We start from the raw sequence: 17,298 nt of genomic DNA, 5'->3' as shown, positions 1-17,298 counted from the left end.
TGCTCACCTGCCTGCTTTCCTGATTGCCCCTAACTGCTTCTGCCTGCCAGCCTGATCACCCCTAACCACTCCCCTGCCTGCCTGATTGATGCCTAATTGCTCCCCTGCCAGACTGTTTGCCCCTAATTGCCCTGCCCTGCAATGTTGGTCACCCCAACTGCCCTCCCCTACAAGGGTGGTCACCCCAACTGCCCTCCCCTACAAGGGTGGTCACCCTAACTGCCCTTCCCTGCAGGCCAGGTACCCCCCAACTCTCGCCTGCAGGACTGGATCCCCCCAACTGTCCTTCCCTGCAGGCCCGGTCACCCCCAACTTCCTTCCTCTGCTGGTCTGGTCACCGCTAACTGCCCTCCCCTGCAGGCTTGATCATTCTCAATAGCTCTCCCTTGCAGGCCTGGTCCCTCTCAAATTCCCTCCCCTGCTGGCCATCTTTACCTTTTTCTTCTTCTACCACTTCTTAAAGAATACCTTTTAGCATTTCATATAATACTGGTTTGGTGGTGGTGAACTCCTTTAGCTTTTTCATATCTATGAAGCTCTTTATCTGCCCTTCAATTCTGAATTATAGCTTTGATGGGTAGAACAATCTCGGTTGTAGGTTCTTGCTATTCATCACTTTGAATATTTCTTGCCACTCCCTTCTGGCCTGCATAGTTTCTGTTGAGAAATCAGCTGAGTCCTATGGGTACTCCCTTATAGGTAACTGTTTTTCTCTTAGTGCTTTCAAGATTCTCTCTGTCTTTTGCCATTGGCATTTTAATTATGATGTATGGTGGTATGGTCCTCTTTGGATTCCTCTTGTTTGGGGTTATGTGAGCTTCCTGAACTTGTAAGTCTATTTCTTTCACCAGGCAGGGAAAGTTTTCTGTCATTATTTCTTCCAATGGGCCTTCAATATCCTGCTCTCTTCTTCTGGCACCCTCAAAATCTGGATGTTGGTATGCTTAAAGCCGTCCCAGAGGCTCCTTACACTATCCTCACACTTTTGGATTCTTCTTTCTGCCTCTCTGGTTGGGTGTTTTTTTACTTCCCTTATATTCCAGATCTTTGATTTGACTCTTGTGATACACTGATCTACAGTTGACTTTCTGTATATCCTTTATTTCAGACAGTATATGATTAATTTCTGACTGGTCCTTTTCCATCTTTTTGGCATTCTCATTAAGGTCCTTGAAGGTCTCTTCAAGTTTCTCAGTGGTTTTTAGAAGATTCTTGAGTAACCTTATAAATGTGGTTCTGAACTGTGTCATCCAGTAGTTTGCTTTCCTCCGTTTCTCCCATTCGTGACATGCTTCTGTTGTCTCTGCATTTTGGCTGCCTCCCTGTGTTGATGAAATGGCTTTGTGTGGTAGGTGACCTATAGGGGCCAGTAGCTCAGCCTTCCCAATCACCTGAGGTGGTCACTCTTGGTACACCCTTTTATGGGCTGAGTGCAAAGTCTTGGTGTAGTTAAGCCTTAATTGCTGTTGGTACACTGGGAGGAACTGACCTCCAGGCCAATTGGCTATGAGGACCGGCTGTGTCTAGAACTGCTGCGCTGCAGACATGCCTATGGTGCAAGCCTTGTTTCAGTGGGGCTTTGGTGCTCACTGAGTCTGCCTCCTGAATGTGTTAAGTATGGATGTGAGGAATTGAAATCTGGTGTCTCACACTGACCACTAGGTACACTGGCTTCTATTATAGATCTCCAATGGGGTGCAGCACAGCTACTGTCTGAGGTCACCCTGCAGGACCTACAGCGAGAACCACAGCCCTCTCCTCCCTGCTTGGAGCTTGGAGGCTTTGGAGCTATCTGCACCAGGTTGCAAGTTTGTTAGGTTAAACTACAATAGAAAAGGTCATTCATATGCAAAAGCCATTGTATGGAGCTTGGGTGTGTTTGTAGATTGTGCGGGGCAGAGTCTCAGGGCGTCACTAGGCTAGGGTGTGGCAAACAGCTATGGCTGGCAGTGAGCTGTCTGCCTCTCTGATCGGTCCCCAAGTCTCGTGCCTCAGCACAGCAAACAATTATTCTTGTGCACAGCTCTGCAAGCAAGCCACCCTCACTTTCTGACCTGATGGCAGACAGTCCAGCTTCTCCCCAGAAACTGGATTTCAGAGAGATTGGGAGCTTGTCTCTCTTCTGGCTAAAGAAAGCAACGCCTGACACCAGCTGGGATCTGCCACCAGCCCATATGGTGCACGCACACCTGTACTTCAGTTTTTCAGCATTTGTGCACTGAATACTCTTTCCTCTTTCCATCTAGTTGTAGAACTTCCACTCAGCCAGCTTTCCTGTGGTTCTGGGTGATAGATGTTTTGACTTTTAGCTGTAGTTTTGAAATTGTTGTGCAGGGCAGCAGTTTAGATGTTTATCTACACTGCCATTTTGGATATCCAGTTTTATTTTTCTTGAGATTACTCACCAGTATCTATGGTTTTTCAATATTTGTTCACTGTTTACCCACTATTACAACGTAAACTCCATGAAGAAGTATCTTATTTTATTTACCACTATATTTCCACAACAGTGCCGGGCAGAGAATGGGTGCTCAAAAACATGTTATTTAAAGAACAATCTATTCTATAACATATTATTACTAATCTTGCAGGTATAGAAACTAAGCCACAAACATAAATTTTGGACCTGTCTGCATAAATTAAAACTCAAACTGACAATAGTGACCCAATAATAACCCCACTGAAAATTACAGTGGGATTATATAATAATTCCACTTAAAAAAAAAATAAAGAAAAGAAATAAAAGCTACAGTTATCGTGTAGAGGAATTTAAATCTAGCACTGGAATTAAAACATGCTAAATCTTATAAATTGGATATACTACCTAGGCTAAGACAAAGGCTAACTCTGCAGCATAAATGCACTAAGAATTTTAGAATGAAGAAACAAGGAAGGTAGGAATTGGTTTAACTTTTTAAGAAATAGAAGGCACTACAGAGGAATAGGAGTAAACATGCACATTGAGCCCAGCCAGGGTGCCTCAGTGGTTGAGTGTCAACCCATAAACCAGGAAGTCACAGTTCGGTTCCCTGTCAGGGGAAATGCTCAGGTTGTGGGGCTCAATCCCTAGTGTGTGTGTGTGCAGGAGGTAGCTGGTCAATGATTCTCTCTCATCACTGATGTTTCTATCTTCTCCCTTTTTGAAACCAATAAAAAGATATATAAAAGAAAGCTTTGGGGAAAAAAAATAAAGCTTTAAAATACATTTATTTGCTTCTTTTAGGAGGTAAGATGGCGGAAGAATAGATGGGCGGATTCTGAGCCCTCTCCCGAAGCAGAAAGAGAGAGCAACTGAGGGTCTTGTGCTGTCAGTGTTTATCGGCAAGCTGGGAGACAGTGAACACCAGAAGAAACTGCTGGGGGGCTGCTGACAGAGGTGCCCCTCACAGGGAAGCACCCACGAGGGCTGTGTCCCTGCCCGGAGCTACCTACCAGCTTGGACTGGGAAACCTCGCCATTTTGAGAGGAAGATAGGATCGTGTCAGAGGCCTGAATATCCACAGCCGCAGCGACCACCAAGCATCTGTGACCCCCAGAACGCGGATCCCAGGCGGCGCGAACACCTGCCCTCACAGGATTGCCCCACTGCTCAGCAAAAAGGTCAGATTTCGTGGGGAAAGGGTGGAGAGCGCTCGCGGCGAAAACAAAAAGCCTGCGCGCACAGAGCGTGCTCATGGAAGCTGGAGGACAAGGGCGGTGATTACAAGTAGAAGCCCCCGCTGTTGGGCTGTTGTCACCCTTGAAAGTGGATGGGGGGCTCCTAACAGGGGAGATATCTAAAGAGCAACACATTTGGATCCGGCTCGGAGGGATATCCGCGAGTTGCGGGAGATTCCAGTTACTCGGACCTGCCCCCTCCCCCACTCCGTAGTTCCAGCTTCAGAAAGGACAAAAAAACAACAACAAAAGCTGGAGAGAGTCTGGAAGTTAACCTAGAAACACTGCCCCCAGAGGATAATTCACAAATTGACTCTAGTGTAATAAAAACAAAGCAAAACCTGCCTAAAAATCAGGACTGGATCATAACAATAGAGGAAGCGAATGACCTTCATTACTGCAAATTTTAATTAAATTTTTTAAATTTTACTATTATTTTTAAAAATTTTTAAATTTTTGTTTTCATTATTTGCAACGTTTACTCAAGAAACTATTTTTTTTCTTTTTCCTCACTTGATTTTATCTTGATAATTATTACATTGTATATGTAATCAACATTATTACTACTACTAATTTACCTTTTTCATCTTATTTTCTTTTGTTTATTTTTATTATTGTTATTTCATTTGATTATATATATATATATATATATATATATTTTAATTTCAGGATTACTGTTCTACAGTCTTTATCTATCCTTCTTTCTCTAACGCTTTATTCTATCTCAACCCTACCTTTATGCCTTCACCCTCTTTCCAATCTTTTCCTTTGATACCCTGTTTATCTTAACCCTTTCCTGCTCTAGATTTCCCCCATTCCTTCTGTCTACCCCCTCCTAAAATTTCACCCTACTTGTATATATCTAATTTCCAACTACCTGCTCCAAACCCATTCACACCTCCCTCTCAGTTGTCCTAAAAACAAAACAAAACAAAAACAAAACAAAACAGTCTTTCTCTCTAACTCTTTGAAGTTGTATGTTGAATGTTAACTTTACTGAAGTTGTATGCTTTTCTTTTATAAGATTGATTTGCGTATGCTTTTTGTTTGATTGTATGTTTTTGTTAGCTGGGTTCTAGTCACCTTATTGGTGGTTATTAATATCGCAAACACATTTCTATTCAGAGCATTGTGTGTTGTACCTGGTTGTGTTGTATTTTGTGCCTTTAAATCAAAGCAGGAGAGAGAGAACTACACAACCAGACATCATGGGGAGACCAAAAAAACAGCCCGCATATGAAAGAAAAGCAGGCTTCACCAGAAAAGGAAGTAAACGATATAGAGGTAAGCAACCTACCAGAGCAAGAATTCAGAGTAACAATCTTAAGATGGCTAAAAAGAATAGAAGACAAATTTGACAATATGAGTAAGACCCAAGAGGAAATGAAAAAAACCCAAGAGGAAATGAAGATGACTCAAGATGAAATGAAAAATGACATAGCTACTATGAAGAACTCAATAGAAAGCATCAAGAGCAGACTAGAAGCAGAGGATCGCATCAGTGAGCTAGAAGATAAGATGGAAAAAAATACCCAATTAGAGCAGCTTCTAGAAAAAAAAATTTAAAAGCAGGAGGAGAGCCTACGGGAGCTTTGGGACAATGCAGAACAAAACAATATTCAAATAATAGGGGTTCCGAAAGGAAAGAAAACCGAGGTAGATATGGAAAACGTATTTCAAGAAATAATGACAGAAAATTTTCCTGAGATAGAGAAGAAAAACCCCACACAAATCCAAGATGCTCGCAGAGTCCCCAGCAAAATGGATTCCAGAAGATCGACGCCAAGACATATTATAATTAAATTGGCAAACACCAATGACAAAGTTAGAATCTTAAAGGCAGCCAGAGAGAGACAGAAAGTTACATATAAAGGAACCCCCATTAGACTAACAACTGATTTCTCAACAGAAACTTATCAAGCCAGAAGGGAATGGGATGAAATATACAAAGTCATGCAAAGGAAGGGTCTGAATCCAAGAATACTGTACCCAGCAAGACTAGCAATCAAAATAGAAGGGGAAATCAGGAGCTTCACAGACAAAAAAAGACTAAAGGAATTTATCTCCACCAAACCAGCAATGCAAGAAATGCTAAAGGGTCTACTGTAAAAATAAAGAAATAGGAAGCGAAGAAGGAACACAGGGGTATAGAATAAAAACGGCATCAAATGAGTACCTATCATTAATAACATTAAATGTAAATGGTTTAAATGCTCTAATCAAAAGACATAGGGTAACAGATTGGATAAGAAAACAAGACCCATACATCTGTTGTCTACAAGAAACCCACCTCAGAAAAAGAGATGCACACAGACTAAGGGTGAAGGGATGGAAAAAGGTTTTCCAGGCAAATGGAAATGAAAAGAAAGCTGGGGTAGCAATACGTATATCTGACAAATTAGATCTCAGAGTGAAGGACATAACAAGAGACAATGAAGGCCACTTCATAATACTAAAGGGAGCAATCAAACAAGAAGAAATAACCCTGGTAAATATATATGCACCCAATACGGGAGCACCCAAATACATAAAAAAACTTCTGGAGGACATTAAGGGAGAGATTAACAGCAATACAATCATAGTAGGAGATTTTAATACCCCACTGTCACCCTTCGACAAATCATCTAAACAAAAAATCAGCAAAGAAATATCAATCCTAAATGACTCACTAGACCAGATGGAATTAATTGACATCTTCAGAACATTCCACCCCAAAGCCACAGAATATACATTCTTCTGAAATGCACATGGGACATTCTCAAAGATAGACCACATTTTGGGACATAGGCAAAGTCTCTTCAAATTCAAGAAGATAGAAATCATATCAAGCATCTTCTCAGACCATAATGGCATAAAACTGGAAATTAACTACAGTACAATAAAAATAATCCAAAGAAATCAAACACATGGAGACTAAACAGCATGCTATTAAACAAGGACTGGGTTACCAGAGAAATCAAGGAAGAAATTAAAAACATCCTGGAAACAAATGACAATGAAAACACAACAATCCAAAATCTATGGGACACAGCAAAAGCAGTTTTGAGAGGGAAGTTCATATCCTTACAAGCCTATTGCAAAAAACTAGAAAAAAGTGTAACAAATGATCTAACTCTACAACTCAAAGAGTTAGAAAAAGAGCAACAAGAAAAGCCCAGTGTAAGTAGAAGGAAGGAAATAACAAAAATCAGAGCTCAGATAAACGACATAGAGACCAAAGAAACAATACATAAGATCAACAAAACCAAGAGCTGGTTCTTTGAAAGGATAAACAAGATAGATGGACCTCTAGCCAGACTAACCAAGAAACAAAGAGAGAGGACCCAAATAAACAAAATCAGAAATGAAAGAGGTGAAATAACAACAGACCCAACCGAAATACAACAGATTGTTACAAAATACTATGAACAACTCTACTCCAACAAACTGAACAACCTGGAGGAAATGGACATATTCCTAGAAAAATATAATCTTCCAAAACTCAATCAGGAAGAATCTAAAAATCTCAATAAACCAGTGACTTGGGAAGAAATTGAAACAGTCATCAAAAAGCTTCCAGCAAACAAAAGCCGAGGGCCAGATGGCTTCACAGGAGAGTTTTACCAAATATTCAAGGAAGAACTAAAAACTAACCTCCTCAGACTATTCCAAAAGATCCAAGAGGAAGGAACACTTCCAAATTCCTTCTATGAAGCCAGCATCACCCTAATACCAAAACCAGATAAAGACAACTCAATGAAAGAGAATTACAGGCCAATATCCCTCATGAACATAGATGCCAAAATCCTCAACAAAATTCTAGCAAATCGACTCCAGAAGAACATCACAAAGATCATACACCACGACCAAGTAGGATTTATTTTAGGAATGCAAGGATGGTACAATATCCGCAAATCAATAAACGTGATACATCACATAAACAAATTGAAAGATAAAAATCATATAGTCATATTAATTGATGCAGAAAAAGCATTCGATAAAATCCAACACCCTTTCCTGATAAAAACTCTTAACAAGGTGGGAGTACAAGGATCATACCTCAACATAATAAAAGCTATATATGATAAACCCACAGCCAACATTATACTCAATGGGCAAAAACTAAAACCATTCCCTCTAAGAACAGGAACAAGACAGGGATGCCCACTTTTGACAGTCCTGTTTGACATAGTACTGGAAGTACTAGCCATTGCAATTAGACAAGAGGAGGAAATAAAAGGCATCCAAATTGGAAAAGAAGAAGTAAAGTTATCCTTATTTGCAGATGACATGATATTGTACATAAAAAACCCAAAAGACTCCATTAAAAAACTAATTGGCTTAATAAATGAATTTGGCAATGTAGCAGGATACAAAATTAATGCCATGAAATCCACGGCTTTTCTATACACCTACAGAGAAACTGCAGAAACAGAGACTAAAAAAGCAATTCCATTTACCATCGAACCAAAAAAATTAAGATACCTAGGAATAAATTTAACTAAGGAAGTAAAGGACCTATATGCGGAAAACTACATGACACTGAAAAAAGAGATAGAGGAAGATGTAAGGAGATGGAAGAACATACCATGTTCATGGATTGGTAGGATCAACATCATCAAAATGTCCATACTTCCTAAAGCAATCTATAGGTTCAATGCACTCCCCATTAAAATACCAACGACATATTTCACCGACCTAGAAAGAACTCTCCAAAAGTTCATTTGGAACAATAAAAGACCTCGAATAGCCACAGCAATCCTGAGAAAGAAGAGTAAAGTAGGAGGGATCTCAATACCAGACTTCAAACTATATTACAAAGCCACTGTTCTCAAAACAGCCTGGTACTGGCACAAGAACAGACATATAGATCAATGGAATTGAATTGAAAACCCAGATATCATCCCAAATCACTATGCTCAATTAATATTTGACAAAGGAGGCACAAATATACAATGGAGTCAAGACAGTTTCTTCAATAAATGGTGTTGGGAAAATTGGACAGACACATGCAAAAGAATGAAACTAGATCACCAACTTACACCATTCACAAAAATAAACTCAAAATGGATACAGGACTTAAACATCAGACGGGAAACCATAAAAATACTAGAAGCATCCACAGGCAGCAAAATCTCAGACGTATGCCAAAAGAACTTCTTCACTGATACTACCCCTAGGGCAATGGAAGCTAAAGAGAAAATAAACAAATGGGACTACATCAAAATAAAAAGCTTTTTTACAGCAAAAGAAACCATCAACAAAACAACAAGAAAGCCCACAGTGTGGGAGAACATATTTGCAAATGATACCACTGATAAAGGTTTAATCTCCAACATCTACAAACAGCTTATACAACTAAATAAAAGGAAGATAAATAATCCAATTAAAAAATGGGTAATGGACCAAAATAGAACATTTTCAAAAGAAGACAGAAGGAAGGCCAAAAGGCACATGAAAACATGCTCAAAGTCACTAATTGTCCGAGAGATGCAAATCAAAACAACAATGCGGTACCATCTCACACCTGTCAGAATGGTCAACATCAACAAATCAACAAATGACAAGTGTTGGCGAGGTTGCGGTGAAAAAGGAACCCTCGTGCACTGCTGGTGGGAATGCAGACTGGTGCAATCACTGTGGAGAACAGTGTGGAGTTTCCTCAAAAAACTGAAAATGGAACTCCCATTTGACCCAGTAATCCCACTTCTAGGAATATATCCCAAGAAACTAGAAACACCAATCAGAAAGGATATATGCACCCCTATGTTCATAGCAGCACAATCTACAATAGCCAGAATTTGGAAACAGCCTAGGTGCCCATCAGCAGATGATTGGATCCAAAAACTATGGTACATCTACACAATGGAATACTATGCTGCCATAAAAAAGAAGGAATTCTCATCATTTGCAGCAACCTAGATGGAATTGGAGAACATCATGCTGAGTGAAATAAGCCAATCAATGAAAGAGAAACACCACATGACCTCAATCATTTGTGGATAACAAAGAGCATTATAAACTGATGAACCAAAAGATAGATATAGAGACAGTATATCAACAAGTAGACTGTCAAATTACAGCGGGGAGGGGAGGAAGATCTGGGGGAGATAACAGATCAACCGAAGGACTTTTATACATGCATATAAGTACAACCAATGTACACAAAACTCTGGGGAGGGAGGGGATGTGTGGGAGGGAGGGAGGGAGGGGGGCAAAAAAAATCAATAAAATATATATATAAAAAAATAATAAAATAAAAAAAAGACAAAAAAAAAAAGACAACAGATCTTACAGAATACTTGGGTTTTGTTCATTTTTAGTGCCCTTTAACATTTCATTCTGCCACTTTCTTTCCCTGCGTTCTCTCAAGGTGTTTAATGCCTGGCCCCTCTACTGCCCCACACTCTTTCCTGAACCAACCATCTAGTGGTACTTCCCTTCTAGTGGTCTTCTGTTTCCCCAACATCAACATTTACCTGTCTTAGTTCCATTTCCTTAAACACCTGGGAATTGTGTTAACATGATTGTTGGTTAGTATATTTCTGGGTTAATAGATCTTTCCTGGAAGCAAAGGCTTAATACAAAAAATTGGGGTATGTTTCTAGAATAAAACATACTTTAGGATGGGCAGCTTTGCACTGCTTCAGAATTATTTTCTAGAGGTGACTGTTTAATATTTGACTCTATTTCCAGGCAGAGTATAGTTAATAAAGATGTGTTCTTAGCAAAAACCTGAGGATTATAAAAGTGAGTGCAACAGTAATATTAAACATGTAATAATAGATTAAAAGGATTTTGTCTGCAAATAAATTAAGGCACAAATTGTCTAACAACACTACTCTGCTAGTAATTGTTGAAAGCCCATTGTCTGTAATAATGATGAACAAATTTTAGTATTCTTTCTTTTCATAATTTTAAAAGATTAAGAAGGATTTGATTTTTAAAGATATATAGAATTTACAGCTTACTTATATATACCTGGATTCTGGTGATGTCCATTTTGTAGAGATACTTTTTTAAAAAGGCATTCAATTTTAAAAATGTTAAATGTTATTTTCTCATGTTTAAAGTTATTCCAAAATAGAAATTTGGTAGCATTGTCTCCTCACAAGTAGTAGAAAATCATAAGCTATTTAAATCACTTACTCTTTATTTTTGGATTTCTCTATACTGTTTTCACTGTATGATTTAATTCCACTTCTCAAGACAGATATTGCTTCTATATATTTTAGTATGATTTGAAGCTTGATGAGAAAATGATTGAGAGAAATATAATATCATCAATTTTTAAGAAAAAATGGCTTCATTAATACAGTAATTTTATATTTTAAAAATAATTTTGAAAATCTTGGCATCACATAACTACTATATATATTTAATTATTATTAAGAATATATATATGGAAGTAATATCTATGTCTTGATAGGTGGAGGTAAGTCATACAGTGAAAACAGTATAGAGAAATTTAAAAATAAAGAGTAAGTGGATTTTAAACATGAAAAATAATGTACAGTTATAGGTTCAGAAAGAGGGGAAATTTTATGTTAATGATTACCAGATGGAAATATGTTTGGTTTGTTTGTCCTGGGATCACCTCTCCAACATGAGTTTACATGTTACAGTCCATTCTAATCAATATGCTAATTCCTATGATCCCTGAGAAAAGAGGAACTCATGAGGTGAGGCTCACAATTAACCTGACTCTGCCTGGGTACCACTTCCTGACCACAGCAGAGAACACTAGAGTCCAAACAACATGGAATTGCCGTTGGTATGAGATAGAAAAGATGGAGCATGGGGTAGCTTCAATGACTGGATTTTGAGCAAGTTACTGAGGAAGAGGAAATAGCCTACAAAAGAGGGCCAGAGTTGTACAGGGGTCCCTACAAATATTTTCTGAAGGCTAGATGGCAGATTGACTGTGCAAGATTCTCCAGGGCTTTCAAGAGAATGGCTGCTAAGGAATTTAGGACAGAACAGAACCTGGAGATGTTGGAGATCTAGCCCAGCCAGAGAAGAGAAATTTCTTTAAGACCTTGTGGTATCCAGCGAGATGACAGGAAGAACAAACCTTAACTTTAAGAACCATGCCTTAGAATAGGGCTTACTTTAGAACTGGTATAACAAAGCCTAAAATTGTGCTTGGAAAAAAAAAATCCCTGGGATAAATACTGTTTAAATGTTTTGAGTCTTACAAAGCTGAAGAGCTTGGAAACTATTTGGGATTCCCATAGATTTGTCCTAACATAGTAAAAACAAGCCTACAGAGGTTCAAACGGACCAGCCAGCGATGGCAACAACTATGGAAACAAAAATCAACACTCCTCAAAGGGAGATAATAGATTCCAAAATCTCTACGAAGTGTCATTGATGATGCCCAGTGTCCAGGGGTCTTGAAGTGACAGAAATAGAATTGTATGCCTTGGAAAACCCAAGCAACGTTATCCTTACAACTTCTACAATGGAGATAACTTAGGACAGATTTCATCTTAGAAGAAAAATTATAATTAAAAAAAAAAAAAAAGTATTTTGATAAAAAGTATATCATGAGGATTCTAGTACCCAAAAGTAAGTGGTCTCCAATGTGATTGTGGGCACTGAGGAATGATATACTTGGAAACTTGGGTTATTCATGAGAAAGCAGACCAGAAGACCAAACCTGCAGATGTCTGGTGGATTAAGGGGGATGGTGAAAGAAACTTGTAACAACACAAGAAATGTGAAGCTGTCTAATGCCAGTGCCAGTTGATGGAAATTTAAAACATAGCATTGCCGAAGCCGGTTTGGCTCAGTGGATAGGGCGTCGGCTTGTGGTCTGAGGGGTCCCAGGTTGTGGCTACATGGGGGGGAGGGGGACGGGTGCAAGAGGCAGCTGATCTATGTTTTTCTCTCATTGATGTTTCTAACTCTCTATCCCTCTCCCTTCCTTTCTGTAAAAAATAAATAAAATATATATTAAAAAAAATACATTTATTTAAAAGAAAATAAATATTGGTCAGTATTCAGACAAGCCAAATGATGTTAACACATGACACAACAGGCTCAACTTATAAATATAAGTGCTACATAACACATCTAAAGCCAGTTTTTATCCGTTGCTATAATTTCATTACACTAAAACTATGACTAGAACCCAAGCTTGAGAAAATGCTTTGCCTTCATAATAGTCTAGATGTATATAGTTTCAAAGAGCTGAAAAAAAAAAAAAAATCTCTAAGGCTTTTCCTGAGCACATTTCATTTGTGTTCAAAATAATTTCTGTGAAAATAGTTGTCATCAATACTTTAAGTTTTCCTCCATTCTGTATAAGGAACTTAGCAGAAATGGGAACAGGCAAAAGAATGAAAGGAAGACACACAATGAAAAAATATCAGTGTTTTAGCAGGAATGCAATGGCAATGAGACGGGATCTAGATGAATAAAGAAGGCAGAATAGAATTTACAAGTTAAAAGTTGCCAGAAACAGCTTAAATGACAGAACCCAGTTTGATGTGGGTTTGGCTATCGGATCACTATTACCATGTCACATATTTCTTCTGGACTACACAGAAAGCCCATATACCTTCCACTGCCTTGACCTTTTCCTCCAACTCTCTTTTCTTCTCTTCCTTTAGCATCTGCTCTTGCTCCTTCTTCTGCACTGCTATAAGAAGTTGACGTTCTTCTTCCTCCTCTTTGCGCTTCTGTTTTTCTATTCTGGTAATCATAGGAGTCTCCTGTGAGGAGCCAGTAAGTGTAGAGTTAAAATACAACAATGTAAGATCAGTTCTTCACTCTGAGTTAAGATTTTATTTTTATGAAATTCAATCTATTTAATAAATAATATTAGGTAGTTAGAGAATGTATAACATACTTCCAAATTTGTTTTTATCATCTAAAGAATATATATATGTAAACATACTAACATTAAAAAACACCCGAGATTTTAAAAAGGGTACAATGGTTTACGTAATTTGTAGTGTTTGGGAGGTAATACTATGAAAAATACACGTAACTGGAGAGGCAAATTGAAGCAGTTCAGAGACCTTTCTTACAGCTTTAATATTTGACAAAAGTAAAACCTTAAAAAGTATTGTCATCTAAGTAAAAGGATGAAAAATATTCACTAGACAGAAAACAGACTTAGAATTTAAAAATGTGCATCACTCTAAAACCCTTAACTTTTATACTTTTCTTTAGTAGTAAAACAAAATAAAATTAGGGGGATGGTAGTAAGGACCACTTTTTTTGCCTTAAATACACTGAGAATTTGCCTAAAGAATCTAATAAAAGAAAAGGTAAACACACACACACACACACACACAAACAGGACAATTACACTTTATTGAACATTTATTCTGTATATTTCCCAAAATAAATAATGTTTTGACTCACTAAGTCAGAGAAAAGGGATCTAGGGGACAGGGTCAGGGGGTTAACTGGGGACCAGATGCTGCTGCCCACTGCTCCCTGGTTGTAAGCCTCCTGGGTGTCTCAAGTTTGGGGGAAAGGGGGAATGAAGGGAGGGAAAGACAGGCATGCTTTCCCCTCCCCCCCCCAAAGATCTTTTCAATAGGAAGGAGATGTAAGACTCTTTATGCAGATAAATATTTAAAAGTTTCATACTATGGACTGTTCAAATAATTTTAATGTGAGGAAAAAAGTGAATATAGATTCCCATTTACATATGTCATAATTAAATACTAAAACTGCTGATTAAGCCGAAACCAGTTTGGCTCAGTGGTAGAGCGTCAGTCTGCGGACTTAAAGGTCCCGGTTCGATTCCGGTCAAGGGCATGTACATTGGTTGCGGGCATATCCCCCGTAGAGGGTGTGCAAGAGGCAGCCGGTCGATGTTTCTCTCTCATCAATGTTTCTAGCTCTATCTCTCTCCCTTCCTCTCTGTAAAAAATCAATTAAAACAAACAAACAAACAAACAAACAAAAAATAAAAAACAAAAAAACCCCTGCTGATTAAAATTTTGTTTCATTTTCTTTATAGAACTTAAAACTAGTTTTGACTCTCCATTTGATTCAGATTTTGGAAGTTGTCATGCCTAGATAGCCTTTGGTAAAGTAATTTTTATCATTTAAATTCTATAAGCCTAACTTAAAAGGAGTTTGCTATCCAAAAGTAAAATCTGGAATGAGAGGTAAAAATGAAACTAACAAAAATTAACCATTATTATTGCACACATAATACTGTACTCATAAGGAACCTCAAAACATAAATAGAATTAAAGTTCACCAAAATCTTTATCCTATAACTAGAGTAGATATGCTAGATACTGTTTCTGAAATGAGGATGGTCCTGGCATTAAGCAAGGACAATTCTTCTGAAGAATTGATCCTAATAGTCAAAAAAGTACCTTTGCTGCAATGCATGAGGTACCATTCCCTTTACCACATCTCTCCACGTCCTTATTTAGTCCAACTTTTAGGCAGAGTCTTTCCTCAGCTGAGAAGTTATGATGTAATTAGAGTTAATAAACCAAAGCAAACCAAAATAATTACTTTTGCTTCTTTCAGTCATATAGAGACTCCAAGCTGATACTACCTTCCTATATAATAGGTAATATGCAAATTAACTCTCATGCCCTCACAAGTAGCTGCCTAGGACCAAGCTGGCAGGGGGATTAGTGAGGGTCGACCAAATAGCAGGCTGCATGGGAGGCAGTTAGGGGTGATTAGGCTGGCAGGGGGGGCAGTTAAGGGTGACTAGGTAGGCAGGTGAGTGATTAGGAGTCAGCGGTCCAGGATTGTGAGAGGGATGTCCTACTGCCGGTTTAGGCCCAATCATCAGGATTGGGTCTAAATCAGCTGTTGGACATCACCTGAGGGGTACCAGATCGGAGAGAGTGAAGGCTGGGCTCAGGGGATCCTCACCCCCATGCACAAATCTCATGCACCGGGATTCTAGTTAATATATAAATTCATATGATGGGGGGAAAGTAGGAGACAGAGGAAAACTAAGTCGTGTCAAAGGAATTATTTCATTCAAAGAAACTACTACTTTCTATAAATGAGACACATAAAAAAGAAAAATGGGCACATATTTACATGTAACAATAATATGTGTGCATTCTGTGCCTCTATGATAAAAGGACAGATGGTGAAAACATTCTTCATTCAAAGAGTACAACAGGATATTAATAGGACCAAGAATTTTAATAAGGACTAAAGAGATGCAAGCCAATGACTCATGAATAGATATATTAAATCACCAGAATCACCTGGAAAACAACATGAAGACATTTCAAACTTTCAGTCAATGGAAGGAGAAAAAGGGAAAGAATAGATAACTATATAAATATTTACAATATACAAATTATTTTTTATTTTTAAAATATATTTTATTGATTTTTTATAGAGAGGAAGGGAGAGGGATAGAGAGCTAGAAACATCGATAAGAGAAACATCGACCAGCCACCCCCGACCCCGCACCTCCCCCCAACTGGGAATGTGCCCGCAATCAATGTACATGCCCTTGCAGGAATCTAATCTGGGTCCTTTCAGCCCACAGACCGACACTCTACCCTCTGAATCAAACCGGTTGGGGCTATAAATAATTTTTATAACAAACATGATTTATTATTCTTAGTATGTAATGATGTCTTACAAACAGTAGCCATCCCCGAACAAACAAAACATATAGAAGATAACTAAGCCATCCACATCAATGATTAAAAGGGAGAGCACAATACAATCGCTTTTTCACTTACAAAATTGTTAAAAATGATACAAAGCAACACATTGTAAAGGCTGGTAACCATGTCTTCTGGAGGACAATTTGTACATATGTATCAGGAACTTATAAAGAGTACTATTTATAAAATGAGATAAGCAAAAAAGTTTTTGTGGTAGATTAATAGGTGATATTATATACTCAACACAACCAACAAAAATTTCATTTCTACCCTGGCCAATGTGGTTCAGGAGTTAGTATCTTGCCGAAACTGGTTTGGCTCAGTGAACAGAGTGTCGGCCTGAGGACTGAAAGGTCCCAGGTTCGATTCCGGTCAAGGGCATGTATATTGGTTGCGGGCATATCCCCAGTAGGGGGTGTGCAAGAGGCAGCTGGTCGATGTTTCTCTCTCATCGATGTTTCTAGCTCTCTATCTCTCTCCCTTCCTCTCTGTAAAACATCAATAAGATATATTAAAAAAAAAAAAGTTAGTGTCTGCCCATGCATGGAAAGGTCATGGGTTCAATTACCAGTCAAGAGCAAATACTTGTTTTTTTGCAGGTTTGATCTCTGGCCACGTTGGGGCAAATGGAGGGGGCAACCAACTGATGTGTCTCTCTCACATAGACGTTCCTGCTCTCTCCCTTCCACTCTCTAATAAATGGAAGATTAAAAAATGGTGGTAGTAAGTGGAAATTACACTGATAGTTTCTTAGGACTATACTGGAAATACAACTAAAATACAGGAAAACCACCCTGAAAAATGATCTTAAGACCAGCTGGAGAGAACCCTGACAACCAAGGAGGGAAAGTGGAGAAAGCACAGACTAGTAGTAAGTGCAGAGGCATGGAAGGGCTAGAAGAGCTCTCACAGAAAACTCTGTGGTCTAAACCCAACCTGGGCTCCCCAGCCCAAAGCACCAAAACTGAGAAAGGTGACCATGTAACATCTGTGTGTGAAAAACAGCAGAATTGCTGTCTGCCAGTGAGAAACT

The 17,298-nt window shown here is 38.6% G+C and overlaps 1 protein-coding gene across 3 annotated transcripts in view; it reads right to left on the bottom strand.

The window, feature by feature from the left end:
- LOC118729257 (cat eye syndrome critical region protein 2) overlaps positions 1-17,298 on the bottom strand; it is a 204,106-nt gene that overhangs the window by 23,541 nt on the left and 163,267 nt on the right. For all 3 annotated transcript variants that reach the window (XM_045588537.1, XM_045588539.1, XM_045588538.1), the window contains exon 8: positions 13,202-13,355. In XM_045588537.1, coding sequence (XP_045444493.1) covers positions 13,202-13,355 — 154 coding nt within the window. The remainder of the gene's footprint in view (positions 1-13,201; positions 13,356-17,298) is intronic.

The sequence above is a fragment of the Pipistrellus kuhlii genome, unplaced genomic scaffold (genome assembly GCF_014108245.1).
Source record: "Pipistrellus kuhlii isolate mPipKuh1 unplaced genomic scaffold, mPipKuh1.p scaffold_m20_p_3, whole genome shotgun sequence".
Classification (NCBI taxonomy): Eukaryota; Metazoa; Chordata; class Mammalia; order Chiroptera; family Vespertilionidae; genus Pipistrellus; species Pipistrellus kuhlii.
This window is presented reverse-complemented; position numbering and strand designations above follow the sequence as displayed.